At 52.1% G+C, this 26056-nt stretch overlaps 10 protein-coding genes across 10 annotated transcripts; 5 read left to right on the top strand and 5 right to left on the bottom strand.

The window, feature by feature from the left end:
• Positions 1 to 725: 725 nt before the first annotated feature.
• DSM5745_02554 (class I SAM-dependent methyltransferase) lies at positions 726 to 3626 on the top strand (the record flags this gene model as incomplete). Its single annotated transcript, XM_026744570.1, has 9 exons — positions 726 to 986; positions 1041 to 1172; positions 1223 to 1239; positions 1290 to 1543; positions 1589 to 1663; positions 1716 to 2997; positions 3048 to 3186; positions 3252 to 3454; positions 3524 to 3626. The coding sequence occupies 9 exons, from the start codon at positions 726 to 728 to the stop codon at positions 3624 to 3626; spliced, it is 2466 nt and encodes an 821-aa protein (XP_026607733.1).
• A 636-nt stretch (positions 3627 to 4262) lies between these two features.
• DSM5745_02553 (uncharacterized protein) lies at positions 4263 to 6420 on the bottom strand (the record flags this gene model as incomplete). The annotated part of the gene is made up of 2 exons (XM_026744569.1): positions 4263 to 6042; positions 6101 to 6420. 2 exons carry the CDS (start codon positions 6418 to 6420, stop codon positions 4263 to 4265), a joined length of 2100 nt encoding a protein of 699 aa, XP_026607732.1.
• A 377-nt stretch (positions 6421 to 6797) lies between these two features.
• On the top strand, positions 6798 to 8662 carry atg15 (triglyceride lipase ATG15; the record flags this gene model as incomplete). Its single annotated transcript, XM_026744568.1, has 2 exons — positions 6798 to 6995; positions 7052 to 8662. The coding sequence occupies 2 exons, from the start codon at positions 6798 to 6800 to the stop codon at positions 8660 to 8662; spliced, it is 1809 nt and encodes a 602-aa protein (XP_026607731.1).
• Positions 8663 to 9073: 411 nt separating this feature from the next.
• On the bottom strand, positions 9074 to 10679 carry fgaCat (catalase easC; the record flags this gene model as incomplete). Its single annotated transcript, XM_026744567.1, has 3 exons — positions 9074 to 10504; positions 10553 to 10605; positions 10658 to 10679. 3 exons carry the CDS (start codon positions 10677 to 10679, stop codon positions 9074 to 9076), a joined length of 1506 nt encoding a protein of 501 aa, XP_026607730.1.
• A 2569-nt stretch (positions 10680 to 13248) lies between these two features.
• On the top strand, positions 13249 to 15014 carry DSM5745_02550 (putative MFS alpha-glucoside transporter; the record flags this gene model as incomplete). The annotated part of the gene is made up of 2 exons (XM_026744566.1): positions 13249 to 13572; positions 13632 to 15014. The coding sequence occupies 2 exons, from the start codon at positions 13249 to 13251 to the stop codon at positions 15012 to 15014; spliced, it is 1707 nt and encodes a 568-aa protein (XP_026607729.1).
• A 186-nt stretch (positions 15015 to 15200) lies between these two features.
• On the bottom strand, positions 15201 to 16265 carry echA (enoyl-CoA hydratase echA; the record flags this gene model as incomplete). Its single annotated transcript, XM_026744565.1, has 4 exons — positions 15201 to 15250; positions 15304 to 15849; positions 15924 to 16061; positions 16130 to 16265. 4 exons carry the CDS (start codon positions 16263 to 16265, stop codon positions 15201 to 15203), a joined length of 870 nt encoding a protein of 289 aa, XP_026607728.1.
• A 428-nt stretch (positions 16266 to 16693) lies between these two features.
• DSM5745_02548 (Rer1 family protein) lies at positions 16694 to 17498 on the top strand (the record flags this gene model as incomplete). Its single annotated transcript, XM_026744564.1, has 4 exons — positions 16694 to 16762; positions 16853 to 16970; positions 17032 to 17334; positions 17419 to 17498. 4 exons carry the CDS (start codon positions 16694 to 16696, stop codon positions 17496 to 17498), a joined length of 570 nt encoding a protein of 189 aa, XP_026607727.1.
• Positions 17499 to 18365: 867 nt separating this feature from the next.
• On the bottom strand, positions 18366 to 20027 carry DSM5745_02547 (uncharacterized protein; the record flags this gene model as incomplete). Its single annotated transcript, XM_026744563.1, has 1 exon — positions 18366 to 20027. The coding sequence occupies one exon, from the start codon at positions 20025 to 20027 to the stop codon at positions 18366 to 18368; it is 1662 nt and encodes a 553-aa protein (XP_026607726.1).
• A 388-nt stretch (positions 20028 to 20415) lies between these two features.
• Positions 20416 to 21837, bottom strand: DSM5745_02546 (uncharacterized protein; the record flags this gene model as incomplete). Its single annotated transcript, XM_026744562.1, has 1 exon — positions 20416 to 21837. One exon carries the CDS (start codon positions 21835 to 21837, stop codon positions 20416 to 20418), a length of 1422 nt encoding a protein of 473 aa, XP_026607725.1.
• Positions 21838 to 23292: 1455 nt separating this feature from the next.
• DSM5745_02545 (RING-H2 finger protein) lies at positions 23293 to 25770 on the top strand (the record flags this gene model as incomplete). The annotated part of the gene is made up of 3 exons (XM_026744561.1): positions 23293 to 25278; positions 25332 to 25607; positions 25657 to 25770. 3 exons carry the CDS (start codon positions 23293 to 23295, stop codon positions 25768 to 25770), a joined length of 2376 nt encoding a protein of 791 aa, XP_026607724.1.
• Positions 25771 to 26056: the final 286 nt, after the last annotated feature.

Raw genomic sequence — 26056 nt, 5'->3', positions numbered from 1 at the left:
GCTCCACTAGAATCCTTTAAATTCGTCGTGATGGCAAATCCTGGGCGTTGGCCCTACAGAATGAAGAAGCCAAAGTGTGGTGAAATGCGGAGCTCTGATTGGCTGACCCGCATCTACTGGCGATGCAGCGCTGCCCCGAACGTCTTCCGACCGTTGATCTTCTTCCTCCTTCTCTTCACACCCGATTGTCACACATGTCTCCACGGTGCTCTCCTACTTGCCAGCTATTCTGTGGTCCTCAAGCCCGTGCACTAGTCTGCAGGTCCTCGGGACCGCTGCAGATTGCCTCCAATTGCGCCACAGACCCAAAACCACTTGCCTCGTGCACGCTGCATCGGACTGGCTCTATCACTGAATATCCCCCACCCCCGGTTCTGCTACGGGGCCAATGGCAAGAGGATGGATCTAGGATCGCCCGCCTATTTACTTCCGCTGCTATGGATCCATTCTCGTTTCCAGTCGATGTCTTTACCTCGCCCCAGGCCCATGTGTGCTCCTGATAGGGCATCATGTGCTTTACACTTCCTCATGTCCCCAATGTGTGACCCAGCGTTGTCGGCAGAGCAGTCCCAGTGGGCCAAAAGAGGCAAGCTCAGTTCCCCTCCCCGATGCCCGGCCGGCGTTGGAGGGGTATTTCATTCAAGAAGCGCCCCTCCCGACTCAATTCCTGAGCTGGGGCAGTCTAATTACTTCTGTCCTTCTGGTCGTGCTTGTCCTCTTGTGCCATGACTTCTCTCGCCAGTGGCCCTGCTGGTTTCCTCCAGAGCGGTCTTGACCGTCTCTATGTGTCCATTGCGGGCACTGCCTTCTTTGTTTGCGCGCTTGTTGCAATTGTCCTCTTCGCGGCCTCGCAGAAGCGCAGCAAGGTCGACTACAACAACGGAATCTTTACCTACCTCAAGTTCATTTACGCCAGCTTTCTGAAGCCCCATGACAAGGGCGGAAGCGGTCAACAAGATGCGCTGGAGAGCTTCTATTCCACTCAAGTACGAGCTAGTCTATTGCGCTACCTCTTGGCATGTCAATTGACAGTCTCACAGGCTACTGTGTACGATGCTACCCGAAAGCGCCTTCTTCGTGGTCGGGAGGATATGCTCGGTCTCGTTGCTGCTCAGCTCAAATACAAGGTCGAGAACAGGGAGCTTCAAAAGGGCAAGGCTGTCTGGGTTGATGTAAGATACTCACGTTGAGCTTACGCGGATTGAACTAACTGATGGTCTAGATTGGTGGCGGCACTGGGTAAGGATCGAGCTACGTGCACGAATAAATCATTATTGACAGAACCCTAGATACAATATCGAAGCTATGGCTGCGTTCGTGTCCGTTCCCGAATTCTTCTCCCACGTCTACCTTGTCGATCTCTCACCTTCTCTACTCGAGGTTGCACGCAAGCGCTTTGAAAGATTAGGGTGGAAGAATGTTACCGTTGTCTGTCAGGATGCTCGCTCCTTCCGATTGCCGGAGGACAATATCGATCCCATCAAGACTGTCGGAGCTGGTGCCGATGTGGTGACAATGAGTTACAGCTTGTCAATGATCCCAGGTAAGGAGGTTTCATGTTGATCATGATAGCCACTGACAGCAACAGATTATTACAGTGTGGTGGACTCAATAGGTCATTTGGTTAAGCCCTCCGGTCTGTTAGGTGTTTGCGATTTCTATGGTAAGTTCCAAGATAACCACAACCATGAGTAAAGGGTCTAATACCTGGAAAGTCCAAAGCATTGTCGACGTCTCATCCAGAAACTATATCGGCGGTGCTTTTAACCGACATGTCAATTGGCTAGGGCGTGCATTCTGGCGCGCGTGGTTCGAGGCAGACCGTGTGAATCTCGATGCCGCTCGGCGAGACTACTTGGAATATCGCTTTGGAACAGTCATTTCTGCTAGTGAGCGAAACTACCTCCTAGGAGGCATCCCTTACTACATCTTCATCGGGCGCCAAAAAGATATCTCCCCGAACCAGGCCAGTCGGGAGGCTATTGAGAAGCTGGACGCGTCTTTCACCGAATCACCATATTTGTCTCCTGCCAACCATCGTAAGGAGATGGACAAGGCCATTATCAAGAGCACACAGGAGATTCACTCCAAAGCATACGAGTCGGCTGTTGTCAACCTGAGCGCCAACCTTCCCCTTCCCGCGGCCTTCTACCAAAACCACCATTACCGCATCTTCTACAACGACCTCCTTCCGAAGCACACCCAGTTCCAGAATGAGTATATCTATGCCTTTAACTGGGAAGACCCCCGGGTTGACCACCGACTACTCAATATCAAGCGTGACGACGTTATTCTGGCTATTACAAGTGCTGGTGACAACATCCTTGACTATCTGCAGAAGAGCCCGCGCCGCGTGCACGCCGTTGACTTGAATCCTAACCAGAACCACCTCATTGAGCTGAAGGTTGCCAGCTTTATCGCTCTCGGCCACCGAGATGTCTGGAAAATCTTTGGTGAAGGGAAGCACTCTGAGTTCCGAGACCTTTTAATTTCCCGCTTGAGTCCTCACCTTTCCAGCCAGGCGTTCCAGTACTGGCTTGAACACAGCCACGTCTTCACCTCAAAATCTGGCCGAGGTCTCTATGAGACCGGCGGTTCTCGCCACGCCATAAAGATGATCCGCTACATCTTCAAGGTCTTCGGTCTGGCAGGTCAAGTGAAGAAGCTCTGCGAGGCACAGACCCTAGCCGAGCAGCGTAAGATCTGGCCACGGATCCGGGCCGTCCTAATGAGCAAGCCTCTCCACTGGGCGGTGGTCAGCACTGAGTGGTTCGCATGGAAGGCCGCCGGCGTTCCTCGCAACCAGCGAAACATGATCGTTGAGGATTACTTCAAACGCAATGGTCTCACAAAAGAGATGAAGAATACTAAAGACATCAGTGGCAAGTCAATCTGGGAATACGTGGTTGACACGCTGGACCCTGTCGTCAATGAAACCATGATCGGCAACGACAACTACTTCTACTACCTCTGCTTGAAGGGCCAATTCTCAAGAAGGTGATCATCCATCGTTCCTCATTATTTACATTCAACTAACGGCTTGACAGATGCGCCCCTGCATACCTTACACCCCAAGCCCACGTCAAATTATCATCTCCCGGTGCCTTTGACGGCCTACGCATCCACACCGACGAAATTAATGAAGTCATCGGACGTATCACGCCTCGAAGCCTCACAATCGCCGTAGTACGTCATTCTTTTACTGTTGAACCACCTTTACTTCTAGATCCATACTAACCCTAACCTTGCAGATCATGGACTCAATGGACTGGTTTGACCCCGAAGGCACCGACGCCACCGCGCAAGCGCAGAAATTCAACCACGCCCTCAAAATGGACGGCCGCATCCTCCTCCGCTCCGCCAGCATCGAGCCGTGGTATATCAAGAACTTCGAGGAGAACGGCTTCTCGGCGAGACGTGTTGGAGCCCGTTTCTCGGGTACTTGCATTGACCGGTATGTCTCAATCCTACTCCGTCTGTTAGCATCAATGAGGCAGAGGCATCTAATTAGTGGTTTTTACAGTGTGAACATGTACGCCTCAACCTGGATCTGCACCAAGACAAGGGAACTCGAACGCCCCGCGAACGATAAGCGCTCGAATAGCGTTGAGTACCTGGAGATCTAGGTGGTACCAGTCGATGGGTTTCGCAGGCGAATCCGAATCCGAATCCGTTACGCACCTTCATGTTTTTAAAAACTTACCTAACTACACCCTGATTCTTTTCTTCAACGCTAAACCCGTTTTATTTAAGCAATATACCCTCTTGCACATTTTGCCTGGTGCACCGGGGGGAACTTGATTATTGAGAGGCTCCATGTTGCGCCTGGTTTATGTGAGATGTCTTTTAGAATTATAGTTATAAATGAATATCATTAGACCATATATATACACATGACACGCACACTGCACACCCTCTGCCCTGTTATCGAGGCTAGGTACCATGGCCGTACAAAGCGGCTATCATGTCATGTGGGCTTTGCTTATGCATGCAGGCCTGAGAGTGTAGACATCCAAGATCATCCAGGTATGGTCAATTGCGCTACCTAATTATCTAGTAAAACGTCGATATGTAATCCCGCATGATAGAATAACTTTAAACTCCAATTTATGCCAAAGAAGAACAACTCCTAGATTGCGACAGTCACACTGAGCACCGAATCCAGCAGTACTCAGATACCGACCCATGGACGAAAAAGAGATGCCGCCAAAAAGAAACACCCAAATTGAGCTTTGCGTCTTTGATAGACGGGAGTATAATGATTATCTTGGCAAAGCGCCTTGCTTCACAAGAAGTGCAGATATACGTTTGTAGTCCTCAAGCAAGACGCTTACATCGCCAATAGTAAGCTCGTTTGCATTTTGAGCCTGAAGGAAACGTTGGATGGGCGGATCAGCCTTCGTTTTGTCGCCCGCCGGTGATTTAGTTCGATTTGGAAGAGAAGGTAATGCGGGAGACTCGGGTGTAGCACGGCCAAAGCCCCTGATCATCCCCGGAATATGGTTTAGGGGATTGATGGTGCTTCCGAAACTTCGAACCGTCTCTAGCGTCGGAGTTGGTAAGGCGGAGCTTGTGGTAGAGGTTCGGCCCTCGTCTCTAGATGCGTTCGTGGCTATTGATGCCCTAGAGCTGCCATACGTCCGTACACTGTCCGTGCTTCTATCACGCGGAGTTCGCTGTCCCGCAACTAGCCCGGTGAAAGTATCCTCTGCCTTGGAGCCAATACGTCTTAATCGGGATGGCTCGGCGGCCGCAGGCTCTTTTGGAGGGTCTTCTTTATCCAAGTGAGCACTGCCACCGGACGGCGGGGAAGTAACCAGACGTCTAGCTTCCGCGAGAGTTTTTGGCAGTACAGGACCCGCTGCTCCATCCTTGCCTCGTGGTTGATTGGACTGTAGCTCTTTTAGACGACCAAACAAAAAGTTGAAGCTGCTATCTAGCGTTGCGCTAATGTTCTTCAGCCCTTGATCAGCAGTGTTGCGGACAGCGTCATTAGCGGCCCCGAGAACCTTTGCAGGAGGTTGCAAGAATGTATTCAATCGGCCTTGCTGAGCCGGTGTCGCAGCTGCTAATGTCTCAGACGGCTGAGTTCCAATTGGCTTCGTAGGCTCAGCAGAGGCAGTTACAGATGATATAGAAGATGTGGTCTGTTCGGGAGTAGGCTGGGGAGGGGGGATGCGCTCGGCAACTGATGCCGAATCACCCTTGGAAGCTTTTACTTCTCCTTCTTGTCCTTCCTCCGCGCGAAGTTCGGAAAGGTCCACGTTTTCAAGGAAGCTCACTGCAGCCTCGAGATTGGTAAGGCAATATGCAGTTTCACCATCGACCTTATTACTCGTTCTGAATCGTTGAATGAACAAAAGGTTGCTTATGACATTCATGCCCTCGGGTGGACAAGTGACCAGCGTGTAAATGAGGGCTGGCAGAATCTCGTCAGCGGACGACGACGAAGGCAGCAACTTAGTTAGGGCATCAACAATTGCCTTGTGCGCTGCCGCAAGATATCGCAATTTTCCTAATGGATATTTCTCCTCGTTCATCTTCATGAGGAAGTCACGGGCAGCCGAAAAGCAATCCTCTGCGTCCTTTTGACTTTTCTCGTCGACCGCAGAGATGTCGATGTCGACACCGAGCTCTTTTAGGTTAATTCCAACCAAGAGCAAGGCTGCCGTCTTTGACCGCAACTTCTCATCCCTGATCTCATCGAGTGTGCTTTTATGCCTCCAGATCTTGTCATAAACGCTTTCACAGGCTCTCCGCTCCACGGCCTCTTCGAGATCGACTTGCTTGGACGCAAGAAGCTTTCGAGCCATCCGCTTCTCAGTCACTTCAGATGCCGTCAACATTTGGCGGCTGGGCGTGGTTGTGTCCTTCTTATCGGGTGCATAGGGCGAGGGGTCGCGATTTATTCGAGAAGCAAGCGCAGAGATATGGGTGGTTATATGAGATTCCGCTCGGAGGTAAAAGTCTTGGAAAAGCGTAGATATTCTATCTATGGTCGGCGGAGACGTGTGTACTCGGGCACTCAGCGAGTTGACGAACCTATGCAGGGGAGAATTAGCGGCTGTGGTCCGATATTGAAACTCAACAGACTCCGTACCGGTCAGTAAGACTGATCAGCTCAATTGGGAGCTCCTCCGGTTGGTTCGGTATGCCTCGTGAGAGCACCGAAGTATCCTCGCTTGGACCATGTTCCGATGATGGTGAAGCACCAGACTTCTCGAACACGTCCGGGCCGTCATCCTGACTGTTTTGGTTCTCCGTAAGACTCAAAGGGAGTGCGTCTGAGTGCACCGATTCCGGAATCGATTGTACGGTTTTCGCCCTTGAACGAATAAAAGGACTGATTTCTGCATTGTCCATTCGAGGGAACGAGCGTGTTGTATGGAGACGGGGCTTTGGGCCAGTGTCGGAAGACATGGCAGCAGCTGCTCACGAGCTGGCCCCGCAAGCTCGGAGCTTTGATAACTGTCGGAAATTATACCCAGGAGCCCCCGGTATTACAGGCAGAATTAAAAAGCAAGAGAAAAGCATATAGCAAGTTATTGAGCAGGTTCCAACATCTCGGGACACATTCTGGACTCTGGATGGCCGAAACGGGTGTGGTTCTGTAAGGCCAGCCCAGGCCAGGTCCGGTGACGCGGGCTACGGTGGTCCTCACGTGATCGTCCTTCTCCGCAGTGCGTCACCGATAAGTAGTGCCTCGCAGGTGAGCCTCTCTCTATCGAGTCTATCGGCCGTGCGCTCGCTCTATTTCTCCTTTCTTAGTGTCTACATCGATATCATCATCTCTTACCATGGACCGTCACAAGCGGACGAGGAAACGGCATTTGATGGACATGGGCGTCACCACCCTGCTCATGTCTCTTGCCCTTCCGTCTTGCGTCTCCGCTTATCAGCAGCCCGTATACTATGGGTCTCAGGACTCATCCCCGTTCATTCCCCCACAAGTCCCCTTAGCTGATCCTCCTACGCTCTCTGGGACGCATGAGTTTGTAAGCCTCATGCTCAGCTGTGTCGTACTGATGGTGCAGGTGCTGACATGCCACAGACCCTTCGCCACATCGTTCAGCGAGGGGCTTATGAATATCCCGAACTACACAGGAGACTAGACATTAAACCACATACACAACTACGGACCTTATCGGAGGATGGTATAGAAGATTTCGAGCCCGCAGCTCTCAACATACCCTTTGTTGCATCCTCCCAGCCTATCACCATCGAGCGACTAGCAGACCGGCGTCTCTCGGTCATCGAGGAACACTTAGCGGCCGCAAGAACTACCGGGTCAGCAGTCACACTTGAATCATCGCAATGGGCCATGGACACTGTGGCCGGCCCTAATGTTACTGATAAAAAGACAGTCTTGACCTTTGCGAAGATGACGGCAAATGACTACATCGAAGTACCAGGGACCGAGGACTGGGAGGATGTCAATGGTAAACTCAACTACTCTAGGAGTTTTGGTTGGCAGAACGATGGGTTGCGGGGCCATATCTACGCAGATGACACAAACAGCACCATCGTCATATCGCTCAAGGGAACGTCTCCCGCCCTGTTCGACGGAGCCGGGACAACTACCAACGACAAGGTGAACGACAATCTTTTCTTCAGTTGCTGTTGTGGCCAGGGCGGGTCCTATCTGTGGCGAGAGGTCTGTGACTGCCAAAAATCCGCGTTCAATGCCAATTTGACTTGCATCGTTGAGGCTATGAATGACGAGAATCGATACTACCGTGCCTCACTCGACTTGTATTCCAACGTCACCGAGCTGTACCCGGAAGCAAACGTTTGGCTGACGGGCCACTCTTTGGGAGGTGCTATGGCTAGTTTACTTGGATTGACATTCGGATTACCTGTCGTCACCTTTGAAGCTGTACCGGAAGCACTTCCCGCCGCTCGACTCGGCCTACCGAGTCCTCCCGGAAATGACCCAGCCCTGCCGCAAGCGAGGAAGTTCACAGGGGCGTATCATTTTGGCCATACGGCAGATCCTGTTTACATGGGAACATGCAACGGTGTAAGTTCCGTGTGCACATGGGGTGGTTATGCCATGGAGTCCGCCTGCCACACTGGCCAAATGTGCGTGTACGATACCGTCGCAGACAAGGGGTGGCGCGTTGCACTTGGTACGCATCGCATAAGAGCCGTGATCTCAGACGTCATCGAGGTATATGATGATGTGCCGCATTGCGCGCCAGAAGAAGAATGCTATGACTGTGAGTTGTGGAAGTTTTTCCGAAGCAACGGCTCCGAGGTCACAACGACGAGCTCAACACAAACGTCTACAACCACAACCACGTCAACCAGGACGACTACTTGTAAGACTCCTGGATGGTGGGGTTGTCTGGATGATAGTACAACTACCGATTTGCCCACAACTACCACCACAACAACATCTACCTGCAAAACTCCTGGTTGGTTCGGTTGCAAGGATCCGACAAGTACTACGGTGACAACCACCACTGAGGCACCTACCACAACCACAACCTGCAAGGATCCAGGATGGTTTGGCTGTCGGGACCCCACATCACCAACAACCTCGACCTCAGCGCCGCAAACTTCCACCTGTGAAACCCCCGGATTCTTCTGGGGTTGTCACGACCAGACCGCGGTGAGCCACGTCATCACACCAGCGCCAGTCCTCCCGATCGATCTCTGAGGTCAGCCTACCCCCCTCCAGACATCTTCTTACGACCATGTACGAACCATGCAATTTTTTACACATCCGGCGTATTTAAGGTAGCCTTTGGTTTTTCCCCCACGGACTTGGCGTTCTTCCGACGGGCGTTAGGGTTACATTGTTTGGTTTGCTATTTTGAATACAACGACGATCGGTACATCAACACCTCTATTATCAGTACCGACTCTCGAGTTTCCAGGTTAGACAGTGCCGTTTTTGTTTATCATACATAGCATTAGATCAATGGTATAGCAAACAAGAAGCTCATGATTGTCCTCCATGCCCAATGACAACGCTCGTACCTGGCCTTTTTCTCATGTTCGTAGAGTAGAAATTAAAGTGATCGTCTAACATGACAGTATATTCCAATCTAATGAAGCACGAACTAAATTACAAACGAGCCCTGGCCTCAGTAACCTTACCCTCAGTAGCCTTCTCAATCCTTGCTCCCAGATCAGCATTCACCCGACGGAACATGCCATACGTCGCGTTGCGCACTCTCGGGTGAGCATTGCAAAGGTGTCCCGCAACATTCCCAACAAAGTTCTCCTGCTGCCCGGGCTGGCGCCCAAGAACCTGCCATAGCCCATTGGCCTGGACGAAGTCCTCGTCCGTAACGGGCAGCTGCTCCGTCACAACGGCACCAGCCCACTTCTCGTGCTCCTGCGACGCCTTAACGGGCTTGTACTGCAGCTGCCGGAAGGTGGAGGGGTAATTCGGGTTCGCGCCGTGGTTGCCGTGCACGCTCATGACGCCGTCGCGGTGGAAGGGCGTGAATGCGCGGAGCGGGCAGTTGACGGGGATGGACTGGTAGTTGGGGGTGCCGAGGCGGTGGCGGTGCGTGTCGGGGTAGGAGAAGAGGCGGGCTTGCAGGACGGGGTCGGCGGAGGGTTCGACGCCGGGGACGAGGTGGGAGGGGGAGAAGGCGGCTTGCTCGACCTCGGCGAAGTAGTTCTCCGGGTTCTTGTTGAGGGTGAAGCGGCCGAAGCGGCGGAGGGGCACTTCGGACTGCGGCCAGACCTTGGTCAGGTCGAAGATGTTCCAGCGGAATTTCTCGGCTTGTTCGGGGGAGAGGGTCTGCACGTAGCAGGTCCAGGAGGGGTGCTCGCCGCGGGCGATGGCGTTGAAGAGGTCCTGCGTGTGCCAGTCTGGGTTTTCGGCTGAGAGGCGGGCGGCCTCGGCGTCGGTGAAGGTCTTGTTGCCCTGGTCTGTCTTGAGATGCAGCTGGACGTAGTTGAAGGTGCCGTCGGGCTTGATCCATTTGTAGGTATGGCCGGAGTAGCCGTTCATGTGGCGGTAGGAGTAGGGTGTGCCGCGGTCGGAGAAGAGGTGCATGATCTGGTGGACGGCCTCCTGGTGGGTGGACAGGTAGTCCCAGAACATGGTGGCGTCCTTGAGGTTGGTCTGCGGGTTGCGCTTCTGCGTGTGGATGAACATGGGGAATTTGCTGGGGTCGCGGAGGAAGAAGACGGGCGTGTTGTTGAAGACCCAGTCCCAGTTACCCTCTTCGGTGTAGAACTTGCAGGCGAAACCTCGGGGGTCGCGGGCGCTGTCGGGGGAGCCCTTCTCGCCTCCGACGGTTGAGAAGCGGACGAAGGTCTTGGTCTTCTTGCCGACGCCCTTGAGCATGTCGATGGTGGTGATGTCGCTGATGTCGTCAGTGACCTCAAACTCGCCAAAGGCGCCTGCACCCTTGGCGTGGACCACTCGCTCGGGGATACGCTCACGGTCAAAGTGAGCGAGGATGTCGATGAGGTTGAAGTCTTGCAGGAGGAGAGGACCGTTGGGGCCCACGCGCTGGGACGCTTGGGGGTCCATTACCTGTCGCTGTTAGTGTGTCTCTACCATATTGCCGGCTGCTCGACGTACAGGGCACCCATTGGATGTGGTGTAGACAGGAGTCTCATTGTAACGGTAGGTCTCTGAGAGCCGTTAGAGTCAATCCAGAAGCTAAAAGTGCGGGAAGAGACTTACTTTGCTCGTCGTCCTTACCCATTTTGACGGTAATGAAGCAATGCTAGCGCTAATTGAAGTCGAGGAAGATTGAGAACAGAGGGAGGCCGGAGGGGATGCGGGGACTTTATAGCGGACTCCTCAGGGCGTGAGGGGAGAGCAACGCCAAATAATATAAACCATTTGAAACTGCTGCTTCGCACTAAAAAATCTATATAGACAGCTTGGGCCAATCAAGTGCCTTGAAAAGGTCAACAAAAGTGCCCCACCATCGAAACGGAAGGCCATTCCGATCATCTTTCTGGCTTCTCTGCTGTTTAAACAGCCGATTATCACCCCCCAAAACCATGCGATCTTCAGTTTCCCCCGCACCAGCAATCGCGGAACAAACGTGACAGATCGCGGCGGAACCCATGGCCAGCCAACTTTCCCTCGGAAGTCGGAGCTTTCCGCGGCAAGCTTCCGCTTCGACCTTCCTTATCTCGATCGCATATCAGACAGAACTGGAGAGGAATTGGTTACGAGATCTTTATAATCAGCCTGATTCCCTCAACGACAGACGGCTTAATTCAATCACCCACATTTGCACAGGTCGATCTAGTCGCATCGCCTTTCTCTTTTCTTCCAAGGAATGCGAGACCGGGAGCCGTTCCGACCTCGCATCATCCCCGATATGGACAACAAATCCATACGCTCGCCGGCCCCAACCAGAACGTCCTTGTTGGTAATCAGCTTTCTCCTCACGCATCGCCTGATTCTAGCCGTGCTTCTCCAAGTTTTGAATCAGACTGTCTGGCCTGTTCCACTGACTAACAGCTCCACCGCCGCCAACGTTCTCCGCATCTCCAGATTTCGGCTCCGCATGCCAGTCTGTCACTCACTCACTTTCAATGGGTGGTTTGCCGAGCAAAGCAAGGAATGTGAATTTATCAGTCTCTAGTTCTCAAAGTCAATCTTTGTCTCTAGGCATGCTTAGAGCCGGTCTTCCTTCGAGGCCCTTTCGATCGTTATGATCTACGCGCTTAACACAGCGGGATGAATCATTGTAAAAAGCCAATGATCGCCAGTCTGCCATATTGGTTGTTGGCTCGAGCCTGCGCCGGTATCGCATGTCGTTCAATCATGAAGGTTGTGAGACAACAATGAATATACGGGGTCATTCGTTCTTCGGAACTTCGACCTCAATGTTTATAACGACGCCAGAACGTACTCTCTCCCCCTGCATAGGAACCGGATGATACTAGTTCCGGCAATGAGGTTTGAAAATAATTCTTAAGCGCCCTGAATTGAAAGTACGGCTCTGCTACCGAGTTTCAGACCATGCCGAGCGCAATGCACGATAGCACATTTCTTTGCCGGGATGGCTTGAAGAATATGACTCCTGCAGCTTCAGGTGCCGGGTATCCTCTTCGAGTATCGTCGGTGGGCTGTGGCAGATGCTTGCTTTGGAAATTGAATTCATGTCAGCACCGGACCGAACAATGGTCGAATGGCCGGCTCACTAGTTGCGATAGACCCAAACTCCCCTCTTCTGTCTATGGGCTTTTCAAGCCTCAAAAGGATCTTTACTTAGCAGTCTTTCAACTTGTTAGGGCCGCACGAGCTACAGCATCTTCCATGAGCGTGGTCTGGCCTTTTTCGACGAACTGTCTCTTCAGGAGGTATTCGCAATGAGAGTAAATACCCATGCGGAGAAGGGCTCGTCAAGTTTAACAGGAAGTCTCTAAGGGGTCAGTCGGTAAAGGATGCTGAACCCCAACTGCGCAGCTAGAATCCGGGGAGACCAATGGCAAGCAGGGCATTGGCAAGTCTCCTCCTAACTGTAACCCAAGCATCCATTGCCACACAAGCGTCGTGGCTCGGGTAGGTAAGCTTTTCACATAAGAAGTTTGTTGGCTTTTGGATGTCAAGACCACAGCACTACTACGTCGACATTCGTTTAGCTTCGGCCCCTTCTTTTTCAAACATCTATTCAAAGAAATTGGAAGCATTCAAGAATGACGGGACGGGACCTCAAAGAGGCCAAGATCCTGCTCCTTGGACGCGGGAGGGCTCCAGCTGGACCTCGGGACCTCAGGGCTGTTGGGGTTCCCGATCCGGCCATGGCGCTGCTGACCACCTGCCGAAATGGAAAACGTTTCTTATTTTCTCTCCCTCCTGCTTAAGCAGGGATTTATGGTCACGCTCTCGAGTCTGCTCGCTCTGACAGCCAAACCATGTGCAAAAACACACCCAATGACGATCCGTACTCTCCCAACGACCTGGCCCGTGAATCCTGACACCACTACTCAGGGCTTGGCCGCAACACTCCATGGTCAGTGGTCTGTTCCCAACTTCCCCACAAACCCCAGCCCTGGAAAATGTCACCTTCTGGTGCGTTATGCTCTCTTCGTGCTAGCGTCGCGTGCTTTTCAGTTCGTTCTGGACAGTCGGCCGCTCATCTTTCGGAAGAAATCTTTGCGAGAGTGGGTTAGTGTGGACCCTCCCCGAGCCCCCGCCGCGGATATAAATCTCTACCGATCCATCTCGCTGGCTCTTAAAACAGCTTGCCTGACGCCAAAACTGCCCCCTGTCCTGTGTCGGATGCTCCCGCAATCCAGGGTTTCCTGAAAATGGAGTCCTCCAAAACTCAGGATGTGATTACTCCTAGTCTGTTCAAAGAAGAAGAGCCCTCAAGTCCTCATCATGATCCGGCAATGCCGATGGCAAAGATCGTTGCAAATGCAAAGGCAGCTGCTCAAAAGGAGCAGAAGATGACCCTGTTGCAGGGGTTCAAACTCTATCCTAAAGCCATTGTATGGAGTATTATCATCTCTACCACCATTGTCATGGAAGGTTATGATATCTCTCTGGTCAACAACTTTTACGCCTTTGAGCAGTTCAATCGCAAGTACGGCGAGTTGGGAGCGAACGGAGAGTATCAGGTTCCTGCACGGGTAAGTTTTGGCGTGCTTGAACTACATATCTTGTTGCTGATAATTGGTCGATCTTCTAGTGGCAATCCGGTTTGAGTAACGGTGCTTATGTTGGCGAAATTATCGGCCTATTGCTCAATGGTTGGGCTTCTGAAAAATTTGGATATCGGTACACTGTCATGGCCTGTCTTATCCTAATTACGGCCTGGACAGCAATATTCTTCACAGCTCCTAATGTCCAAGCCCTATTGGCCGCCGAAATCCTCGCCGGTATCCCCTGGGGAGTCTTCCAAACGCTATGTGTCACCTACGCCTCCGAAGTCTGCCCGGTTGCGTTGCGGAATTACCTTACAACCTACGTCAATTTCTGTTGGGGTGTGGGACAACTCATCGGTGTCGGCGTGATTCGGGCCATGATCGGTCGACAAGACGAATGGGCTTATCGGATCCCGTACGGACTTCAATGGATGTGGCCGATTCCACTCTTCATTGGGATCTGGTTAGCACCGGAATCGCCATGGTGGCTAGTTCGAAAGGGCAAAACACAGGAGGCCAAAAAGTCCCTGCAGCGTCTGACGAGCCCCGAGCGGGATACCGAGTTCAATGCGGACGACACAATTGCCATGATGGTCCACACCACCGCTCTGGAACAGAAGATTACCTCCGGCGCTAGCTATCTAGATTGCTTTAGGGGTGTGGATCTGCGGCGCACGGAAATTGTCTGCATGGTATGGGCTATCCAGAACCTCAGCGGCAACTCTTTTTCCAACTACTCGACCTATTTCCTTCAACAAGCGGGACTCGGTGACGAGCAGGCGTACTCTTTTGCAATGGGCCAATATGGTATCAACATGGCCGGTGTCTTCGGAGCATGGTTTCTCATGTCGTGGGGTATTGGTCGCCGAAAACTCTATCTTTACGGCCTATGTGGTCTCTGCGTGATGCTGTTGGTTATGGGATTCCTTGGTCTTGTTCCAGAGGAACATCGGACACAATCATCCCTTGCAACCGGGTCGATGATGCTGATCTGGGCGTTGTTTTACCAATTAACCGTTGGGACTGTGGCCTATTCCCTTGTCGCGGAGATTTCGACTCGTCGTCTACAGATCAAGACCGTCGTTCTCGGTCGTATCTTGTACAACATAGTTGCTATTGTCTGCGGTGTCATGACGCCGTATATGGTGAACCCCACAGCCTGGGACTGGGGCAACTTTGCTGGTCTCTTCTGGGGAGGGATTTGCTTTCTCTGCATCATTTATACATATTTCCGCGTACCCGAGCCCGCGGGTCGTACATTCGCCGAGCTGGACGTTCTTTTTGAGCGCAAAGTTAGTGCCCGCAAGTTCGCTAGCACTCAGGTCGATGTTTTCGATGAAACTTTTGAGGGCAGAGTGGTCGAGAACTACCAAAGCCAGAAGGAGCACCCAGGTGATCCAGAGAGACAAGCCGCCAGCGTATTCTGAGCCGTTCCCTCACGATCAGCTGCTGCTTTACCGAACTAATAATATCAACTAATGAATGTACATACTACGTCACGAGGCAACGACTGTATAATGATGCCTTTGAATATAATAATAATATCAACCGGGACAGGTTCAATGTGGTTCTCATATATTTGATGGTATACACTAATTTGAGAGTGCAGCTGCTTACTCGTGAGACCATTCAGGCTTCTTCTTCTCTGAGAAGGCAGTCATTCCTACTCCTCGTCAGTACGAATCTCAAGATACAAGGAGCGGAAAGGAGACCTACCAATTTTCTGATCCTGACTGCCAAACAGCCCATGGAACAACCTCCGCTCATACTCAACACCCTCCCTAACACCCAAATCCTGACTCTTATTGACCACCTCCTTCGCCGCAACAGTCGCAACCCGACTATATCCCGCAATGGTCTCAGCAGTTTTAACCGCCTCCTCGAGCAACTCCTCCTTGCCGCCATCTACAACCTTCGCCGCAACCCCCCACTCACCCGCTTCCTTCCCACTAAAGTTCTTACCCGTGAGAATAAGCTCCATCGCTTTGCTCTTGCCGACTGCAGCCGTGAGGCGCTGCGAACCACCGGCACCGGGGATAACGCCCAGCTTGATCTCGGGCTGTCCGAAAGTGGCGTTGGCTGTGCAGTAGATGATGTCGCACATCAGGGCGAGCTCGCACCCGCCGCCGAGGGCGTAGCCGGAGACCGCGGCGATCACGGGCTTGCGAATTGAGGTAGCGAGGTGAGACCAGGGGGCTATGAAGTTGTTGCTGTAGGCGGAGGCGAAGGTTAGGGGGGCCATTTCTTTGATGTCGGCGCCGGCTGCGAATGAAGAATATCCGTTAGCATTGCTTCTTGATAGGATGTGGTCAGGCTAGGGTTGACATAGTTCATACCCGCAAAAGCTTTCTCACTTCCTGTGATGACGATGGCGCCGATATCCTTGCTCTCGTCGTATTTGGAGAGCGCATCGTTTAGTTCTTTGAAGAGAGGGCTGGAAAGGGCGTTGAGGGCTTTGGGACGGTTGAGAGTGACTATGGCACGAGCAATTAGTACTGAGATGATACGTAGAATACAAGAACTGCTTCTTTTGTTGACGTACTCAGACCAACTCCCGGCTTTGGGGTTGAGGTGAGGATGTGCTCATAGCTCGGAGAAGCGGATGAGTACAAGCGGACGCGCGCGAAGATGGTTGTGGTTCTTGGGGAGAGAAATCGAGTAGATTGCCGGGCAAACATGGTGGCGTGTGATAAGAGGTCAAGTATACAAAGTAGTAAATCGAATCAATGGTAATGGTTGGAGCTGTCCAAGAATGAGGTCAAGTAGATACTCCGGAGCTACCTTGGATTCCCCGCAGCCGATGCAAGCCGCATACGCAGTTCCGAGGTTATGCAGTATGCGGCACGTGATATATGCCGCTCACATAAGCCGCCAAGCAGTCAAATATCCGACTTGGTGGCGCAGCACTCGGCTGTGGCTAGGACGGGCGTACGCAGTCCGCCGGTGTTGGGAAGTGGACAACTTTTGCCTAGCAGCCTCCATCACGATTCACGACTACCCTAGGATTTCTAACGTGCCGTATAGCTGGTGCTGAGAGTGCGCTCCTTTTCTCCTAACATTTTTGACTCTTATTTCCTCGTTTTCCGCACCCTATTGAACCGCCGCAATGGACGTCCCTGAGCCCGAGCAGACGCCATTCACAGCAGTCACCGCGCAGACCTCAAAACTTGCTAGGGTATGTATCAATTTCTTTCTTTATACGACAAATGAGGAACTTTGGGGGAAGAATGAATGGAGTAGTGAAACAGCAGCTAATGGCTTCCAGCAATACCAAACCTACCTCGACGCCTCCACACCATTTACAGCCTACCGATGGACAGGCACAGTTGTTCTCCTCATTGTTTTCTTCCTGCGCATCGTCCTCGCTCAGGGCTGGTACATTGGTATGTACCTCCTCATCTTTAGAACCGATATCCGTCGACAATGACTAATACAGGAACGCAGTCGCATACACCGTCGGAATCTACCTCCTCAACCTCTTCCTCCTCTTCCTGCAGCCTAAATTCGACCCCTCTCTCACCCAAGACGAGGGCCTTGAAGACGGCGATGCCGGCGCCCCCAGCCTCCCTACAAAGCAGGACGACGAGTTCCGCCCCTTCATCCGCCGACTCCCCGAGTTCAAGTTCTGGTACTCGGCTACCCGCGCGCTCGCTATCGGGTTCCTCTGCACCTGGTTCACTGTCTTTGATATCCCGGTCTTCTGGCCTGTTCTTGTGGTTTACTGGATTTTGCTGTTTGTTCTGACGAGTGAGTACCGCCTTTCTCCTTTGATCCTGTTGAAATCGGTTGTTGTGGGGAAGAGGCAGTGAAAATGCTAACGCGACTATGCAGTGCGCCGCCAAATCCAGCACATGATCAAGTACCGCTACGTGCCTTTCTCCTTTGGAAAGACCAGATACGGCCGCTCATAGATGCGGATTGAACGACTTCTCCCTCTTATCTGATGAGATGACGGTACGGTGTATTTGCATTCCTGTTCGGGGATGCGCTCGGACATGTTGACGGTTTCCTTCTTCCATATTTCCCCTAATAAATGTCACGGCAACTATTGGTCTTGTTGGATTTCCCTCGGAGCCCAACAAAGCTATTGAGTTTGCAGTAGAGGGGAATGAAGAATGAGGATTGTAGCTTCTAATGCATACTTTTCCCTTCTTTTCTCCTCTGACATTCTCCTCCTCATGATGAACTTCCTGTTGTTGCGCTGTACAGGGGGTGTTGCGTCTAGCATTTTATTGCTCGCTCTTACTGCCCCTATTACTTCCTAATGTTGATGTTGCTTATTGCGCTCTGAGCCTATGAGAGAGCCGTGTATTCTTATGTGCATGATTGGTAGGTCTTAATAGACAAAAGTCTTGAGATTTTTCTTTTCTTACGGTGAATTTTATATAATAGATGATAATCATCGCATTTCTGTTTTACTTCAGGGCTGCTACGACTCTAGATAATGTTAGCTTAACTAAACCTACAATGTTTAAATCACCCAGACCAGCAGTTTTTTAGGGAACTTGAAACATGTAAGATGAGTCTTGTGTAGGTGCCACGAGAACAAGAACACAGATAAACATGAATAACAGGCCATGCTCTAAAGGTGCTGCAGAGGTATAGCTGTAAATTGTCAATCGAACAAAACGCTTATATCTCAAGAACAAGCTCAATTGCATTCCGGACTTGCGAGAAATCTCGAAACGGACGGGGTAATCATACTCGTCCATAAAAGTCTCAGAAACACCCAGTCATACGCGCAAGTAAAAGATGATAACCCAGGCCGCAACAACGGCTCAAGGCGAACGCCCACGGAGAACCTCCGTGCCGCCAGCCCTCATCTCCTCAAACTTGCTCGAGATCTCGCCCGACTGCTCCTCAACCACATCATGCCGTCTCTTGACCTCAGCCTCAAACACAGCAGCCGTCTTGCGCCGCGCATGCCGCAGGTCCTTCATCTTCGTCATCAACTTGCTAAACTCCTCAATCAGTAGGTCGCCGCACCCCTCCCATTCGTCCATGGAGAGTTTGCTAAAGTACTCCCCGCGCTCTTGCTCGGAGAGCCGGAGGAGGAAGGAGATTTTGTCCTCGTCTTTGCCCTTTTCGGGAGGTCGTTGGGGCTGGGCTTCTGCCGCTGCTTTGGGGTTGGGCGTGCGGTCGAAGGGTTCGGCTTGAAGGTCTGTGAAGGATTTGGTGCTGAGGATTTCGGGCGGGTAGTCGGGTTCGAGATGGCGTTTCTTTAGAGACGGCTTGGGGTTTGCCATTGTGCTGACGTGTGTCGGGGTGTGGGTTGGTGGCGTATCTGCTTCTGGTGGTCCAACCCATCTTATTGAAGCGCGGCGCGAGAAGGGGTCGTTCATGGAGGAGTCGTTTTCAAGATCGTCGAAGTTTGTCATGTCGAAGGCGTTTAGCGACTGGAAGCTATCGTCTGCGCCGGCGCGGGCCTGGTTGGTGTCGGTGAATAGGCCGAGGCCTTGGTCTGTGCCTCTGATGGTGTCGTCGGCTGTTCTGCTGGCCTCTTTCTCTCTTTCGCGCTCTCTCTCCTTTCTGGAGTGTGTCCTTGTAATACCGGGACTGCGCCGCGTGGGGGTCAAGTCTAGCTGGTCGAGGAGAGACGGTTTTGGCGGACTGAATCTAGTCCTAGGGGTTGTTGTCATGCTTCGTGTGAGCGTGACTTTCCTGCTATTGGCAGGGAGAGGTTTGGTGGTGGAAGCGACTGGAATGAAAGATTGCGTCTTTGTTGGCTCTGTATATTCTACGGTATCAGGTTGATAGGTCGTCCGCCGACTAGCGGTCCAGAAGTTCTGGAGTCGTCTGCTAAGTGGCTCTTCTGCTGCGCGGTACCTAGACACAAAGCGCTGGTCGTCGGTCTCGTTAGATTGCTCGTCATCACCAGCTGTAGAAGTATGTTGGCTCGCGGCTTCTAGGTCGTCCGAGTCGAACCCCGCTGACTTTAACGCTCTATCGCCTAGACCTTCGTACCACTTTGATTCATTAGCACGACGGCCCGTGCGGAGCTGGCGTGTAGGAGATGGCAACGGCTGTTGCTGTGGTTGCAACTGTGGTGAATGATGTTGTGGTTCATATTGAGGGCTCATATGCCCGTTTGCAGTTGCATTTGCATTCACCTGCGCAGCAGGTGGTAATCTGTAATGGACTTCATCCATACCAATCACGCTTGTCGCGGCAATAGTCGACTCGTCGATCCCCTCTACATCAGTGTCAAAGGCATCTCTGAGAACAGGCCGTTCGGCTGCCGGATCTCGAAACGGCGTGCCATATCGATCTATTGGCGCTTGCCGGTTGCCTGGGATAGGTACCGGTGCAACCAGAGTTGTTGGGGGAACCTCAACACGAGCTTGTTCAGCGAGAGCCTGCCTCGTTTGGTTCGGCGGATCAATTGCTCGAGGCTGGTGCTGGCGATTCTCTTTGGAGTGCACATAGTCCCCGACCCCCATGTTTAAGTTGGTTTAGCTTGAAGGCGGGGAGAAAAGGCGGTTGGCATGCCGTCGTTGCGGGAATAAATTTATAGCAGAATTTACCTGATAAGGTGGAACCGTATGGCTGCCAATTAAGCTTGTGTGGATAGGTTGGAGTTGGGGAGTTTGTTCCTTGACGGGCGTTGTTGGAAATTCATGCGAAGACGCGTTGGATCCTCAGGCACGCAGGCGGACGGGGCTTACTCTCATGTTCACCACGTACTACCACATCGCCACTCTATTTTTCTGATACTAATGTACAATGCCCTGTGGAGGCGATTTCTGATTCTAGTCAAAAATAATACCGTGTTCGGCTACACCGGAGATGTATTCTGTACACAAAACACGATTGTGCTATCTATAAATTTCATGAGTCCGGGTCTTGACCCCGGGGAGAGGAGTCTGGGTCGAGGTCCATAGTCTTGAACTTGGAAGAAATGCCTTGTTTCCGCTCTTTAGCTTTTTCCATGAACTCTTCAGACCTCTGTATCTCCATTTGTCTTATTTCAATGGCTCTTCGCCGTTCCTGTCTCGCCTCAAGCCCACCAGACTGGGACATGAAAATATCGCCACCGCCGTCATCACTAGCATAGTTCTCGTCGTGCTCATATGTGTCGTTAGTTCCAGGCAGGCTAGAGATGACCAGATCAGCAAACCACCGACACACCATACCTCGTAGTTCGAGTAACCCAGGACTGTCTGAATATGGCGGCGATGTAAGGATGGCGTCCATAGCCTCAGCGATTTTCTTAGCTTCGCCCTTTTCTTTTTCTCTAATATCAGCTGCGAGCTTTTGGTATTTCTTCCAATCAGCCTGTCCGTCGTTCCCAGACCCAGACCCAGACCCGGTCTCGTCCTCGTCCCAAGAAGTTGGGTCCCTTTCCTCAAGCTCCCTCCGTGCATTCGTGCTCTCCTCTTGGGCGACATATATCCACAGCCCAAACATAGCCGGGTAGAAATGCAATGCGCTGATGAGTTCAGGCGCGGTCTTTTGGAAAGGATACTGGGTAATAAGAATCTCGTAATAACCCTTGGCGTCTTCGAACCCTTTTCTAGTAAAGAGAAGTCTTGGGCTTCCGTCATGCGAGCCGTTGTCGGTTTTTCTATTTTCAAGGCGTTCGTCGGAGATTTGCCGGTCTTTCCGCAGCAATATCTCGGCACCAATACCCCATCGATCATCAGTACGCACGTCTATAGGCGTGCCACCGAATTGTTCCCGTATGATCAGGCCCCATGCCCTACCAGCGCGGATGTAATCGCCCTCGAGAAGACACCGGTGAAGTACAGACGTAAGGACCGCAAGATGATGAAGCCGGAGGTTTCCCTGCTGTGCTGCGGACTGAGGCGCATATATTGGCGGCGAGAGCTCTGATAGCTGCTTTGGGATTGAGCGGCGGTTATTCACTCCACCATTTGTATCCTCCACCTCCCCATCCTTTCTCTTGACTTTGCTGTCCTTTTTCTTGTCTTTAGAGGCCTTCTCCTTGTCTTCAGGAACCTTTTCCTTGACTGGAGCATGGGGGAAGTACTTAGTATCAGGCAATTCTTCGTTGACTGAAAGACCCGCTACACGATACTGATGTGCCTCATCTGGGGAAAGAACAACAGATCGACCGAGGTCTGACACAGCGTCAGTTGTTTCACCCTCATCCCCTTCGGTCTGAGTATCTTGAGCGTCCTCGCTGATCTTGCGCTTTTTAGGCTCATATCGGGTAACCCGGAGGCTGCGATTTTGCTGCCATGGACGAAGTGGTAGGGAGAAAGCTGATGCTGAGGGAACAAATGCCATGAGAGCTGTCAGATATCTAACAACCTGTTCCTCGGGAGCTGTAACACTACCCCCGAGTGTTGACTAATGGATCATCTGGCAAGGATTTTCAGTTCGTCCAGAGAGTTAGATCAGCTATTATCTCCTTCAACCTCAGAAACAGCGCTTTGATTATTGAGTAGAAGGCAGAGTAAAGCAACTGGTTGAGATGCGTATTGGACAGGAAGACAACCTACTGAGAAAACCGATACATTTTCTTTCAAGGCATCAAGGCTTCAAAGCGAAGGCTCTCAATGGCGCTATCACATGATCATCAGGTACCGCGCTGGAAACATGCTAGCGCTGTCAGGGATTTGCTTCAGACTTACTGAGGAGTAAATTACTAATATACAAGCCTGGCGGCCGTTTGAAACTAAGCCCAAGCCGAAGAACCGAAACCGCTGTGGTATCTCAACCACTCCTTTTCACGGCTCCGGTCACTTCCAAGCTATTTATATTCCTGGGATCAGGCATATGAGCCAACCGAATTGATCCTGGAACTCTTGTAGAAGTATCGAGTAGGGATTACCAACGTGGTACTACATATAATCGGCCCTTGCACTGTCAGCACCCGACCGCAAAGGAGACGTTATCGCCCGCTCACCTGCCTCCATCGACGTCGTCACATCATCTGCCGTCCATCAGCCTCTCCCTCCTCTCAACTCCTTCCGCTTTCTTCGCCCCTCCTCCGCATCGCTCACCTAGACTTTATACTCTCCTTTGTTCGCGCTTCTGTTGTCCTTCCGTGACTCATCATTGTTGTAGCGGTCTTATAACTCACTTCTCGTCCGCCTTGACACTCGGCGCATCTTGCCGGCGTCTGCTTCATTCCTACGCTTCGACATCAAGTCCGGAATTTACGTTTCTATTCCCGAGATCCCTTGACCCTGCGGCGTTAAGCCCTCATTAGAGACCGCTTGCACAGACAACCGAAACGTTGTGTGGCCTGCCAACCTACTATTCAGCCCGCCGAGACACAGGTTCGCAACTAGCCAACGACGAACAATACTTTCTGCATAACCTCTGAGGCTCGAGTCTGGTCTAGCTTGAACTATCCAATGGTAAGTGCACTACTGGCTATTCGGTCACTTAGTGACAGGGTATTCCGTACTGGTGGCGTCGTGGAGTGGGCAGCTTCCGGTGTTCCGTCATCGGCTCCATAGCAGATTTGCACTCCTGTTTCGACGTTGTTCCCGGCATTCTGTATTACTTCTTTTTCTAAACTGTTATTGGGTTTTACTAATCTCAACGTCTTGTTAGTCATCGTCCTGCGAATGGCACTAGGTGGTTTCTAAGCTCCCTTCGCCACTTCCTATCCTTCACGTCGATGTTACTATGGGACAGTCTTCCTCTACTCAACGAGAACATCGCCAACAATACCCAAACGAATCATACATACCTCGTCAACGACGCCATAGCCGTAATAGGGATGAAGACATGAATAACGGTCAAAGTACGGAGCGGGCCGGGACTTCCAATTCCCAGGCGGGACAGGAAATAGACAGCGATGTGCAGATGACGCATTCCGGTATCACGACTTCCATGGAAGACCCGTTGCAGTCCTTGATGACACATTCTGGCAGCGCGGACAGCCCAGGACAAATGGGGAGTATTCAGGAAGAGGCTGGGTCACATCTTGACGCCAGCCAGCAGGATTATCAATCTGCAATCCTCGCTCGAGCGGCAAGGAGGCATTCTACAATGTCGAGACTGGGTTCTAGGATTCTGCCAAACTCTGTCATCCGAGGACTCTTGAATAGCGAAGAGGAGACTCCCGCGGAAGGTCACGCTCATCGGCACGGTATTGTTTCCAGGACCATACCAAGATCGGAGGTCAATCAAAGCAGTAGTAGGTTTAGTCCTTTCGCTTCTTTGAGCTCACGGGGCAGTAGTCGACGGCGATCACTTCGCGCCCCCTACTTTATTCCACGGAGCGAGGCAGCTTTGAGCAATAACGGCCATTCGCGACTCTTCGGCTCGTCGACAGAGGGGTCAGCCGAAACTGGATGGAATTGGCGACGGCCTGTTCGCCTACGTCGGGTTGGACACTCTCTACCAAGCCCTATCGCTCAAATGTTTGGCCCGCCCTCTTCTGATTTGGCAATGGAGCAGGGTGCCGAACACCCTTATCATTTCCACGATTCCGACCCCGTCGGATTCATCCCCCACCCTGGGCCCATTGATGGCCACATGGATTTCGATACACCCCACGAGCTTGATTCTGTGGAGCCCGCAGTAGCAGAACCCCAGCCCTCCTCTACCATGCTGTCTCCCCAAAGTCAATCTAGTACGCGGCATTTTCCTAGTTTACTACGGGCACGGCCAGCAAGGGCTTTGCGCAGAGAAGAACAAACACCCCTGTCGCGTCTTCTTCAACTCGCGGCTACTCACATTGCTACTCAGCTTTCAGGTGGGACTGGCCCGGCGTTGCCCAATATCCCATCTTTGGGCAACGAAGGTTCGGATGGTTCTCTGGAGAGTTTTATCCAGAGTTTACAACGTGCTGCATCTGGACAGCCAGCACCCGGGGATACAACTAACAATGCAGAAGAGGAACGACCCTCGACCCCGGTGAACTTCATGAGAGTATTTCGGTTCGCCAATTCTGACGCTTCTCGATCGTCCGACACACCAAATCGCGCAAGGACCGACTCGAGCAATACTGCTAACCATGGCGAATCCATGGAGGCCGATCACCAACCTGAAGGATCCGAGGGCCGAACTGTCACACTTGTCGTGATTGGAGTAAGGTCTGTTCCAACTGGAAATGGCGGTGATCGTCAGCCTGCGGGACTCCCTGGTGGCCTGGATGCTCTCCTCCGACTCCCTTTCCTCACGCCAGGAGCTTTCCCATCTCGTGCTGGGTCACGACCAGGGACAAATGTATTCGGTCGTCCCGCGCCACCTAATGCGTCTTCCACAAGTGATGATACTCCATCCCAGTTGGGATCGTCAAACGCAGCGCGGCGGCTGTCTGACGCCGGTAACCGTGGCAGACCTTCATCGTTGCCCTCAGTTGTATCTGAAAGTCCCCCGGGCCCTCATCCACCCCCATCCACCCCGGCGGAGCCGGGACTGTCGGCTGTTTCGTCTGGCGCTTCGACTCCCAGCCGCCGACTATCTACCACGTCCGCTATGCCCCCGAACGTCCTGCCACAGCTCAATGCGAACCGTTCCATGCAGCCTACAGTGGATACTTCGGATGAGGGTTTCCCAACCACCGCGACTCGTCAGCGACGCCGAAGTGACTCCGAATTTGCGCGCCACCGCGAGCAATTAGGCTCCGGGGCATCGAGGCGTAACGGCGTTGTCGAGCCCGACAATCATAACGCAGCACCTGGGAGAAGCTGGCTGATTTACGTCGTTGGAACCAACCTCTCCGAAAATCACCCTGCCTTTGCGGCTCCCAGTTTGTTCACTGATGTAAGTAATGAAAACTTCGCATTGATGAGTACAGTTGCTAATGTCGCATGCAGAACCCGACCTATGAGGATATGGTGTTACTGTCATCACTTCTTGGCCCTGTAAAGCCGCCAGTCGCTACCCAGGAAGACCTGACTTCTGCAGGAGGGTTGTTTCGTGTGGTGGAGTACGGTGGCTCTTTGTCAGCAGAGGCTTTTGATGGCGGTGTTACTGTCCAAATTTCTGAAGGCGAGCGCTGTTTGATCTGTCTCAGTGAGTACGAAGCGGCGGAGGAGCTTCGGCAGTTGACCAAATGCGAACATCTTTACCACCGTGATTGTATTGACCAGGTACGTTAAATGGGCGACGTTGTTTCGTGCTCAAACTAACTTCTCTTAGTGGTTAACTACAGGTCGCAACTCTTGTCCGCTGTGTCGGGGCCAGGGTGTCGCTGACAAGTCGGGCACCGAACCACCGCAACCATCGGACACACCGCGCGCAACAGCCGCCTGATTTTTTTTACGGCCTACTACTATACGAATTCGACTTTTTTTTGTCAGTGTATTTAGCATGGCGCTGTTTCTAACAGCTTTACTATATCTTTGCATCTTTTGTCCTTCACCTCGGATATCCATTGCTGCATCGCGTTCTTTTGGGTTTGCTCGTCAGAGTTAGGATGCCGTTCATGTCAGATCATTGTTTCATGGCTGGGTTCTAGGTCGAGTTGTATCATTGATGCACACGAACTTGACTGTATACTTTGATTCGGCTGGAATATCCTAACGTTTCCTTTTTCATG

The sequence above is a fragment of the Aspergillus mulundensis genome (genome assembly GCF_003369625.1).
Source record: "Aspergillus mulundensis strain DSM 5745 chromosome Unknown scaffold_1, whole genome shotgun sequence".
NCBI classification, from domain to species: Eukaryota; Fungi; Ascomycota; class Eurotiomycetes; order Eurotiales; family Aspergillaceae; genus Aspergillus; species Aspergillus mulundensis.
This window is presented reverse-complemented; position numbering and strand designations above follow the sequence as displayed.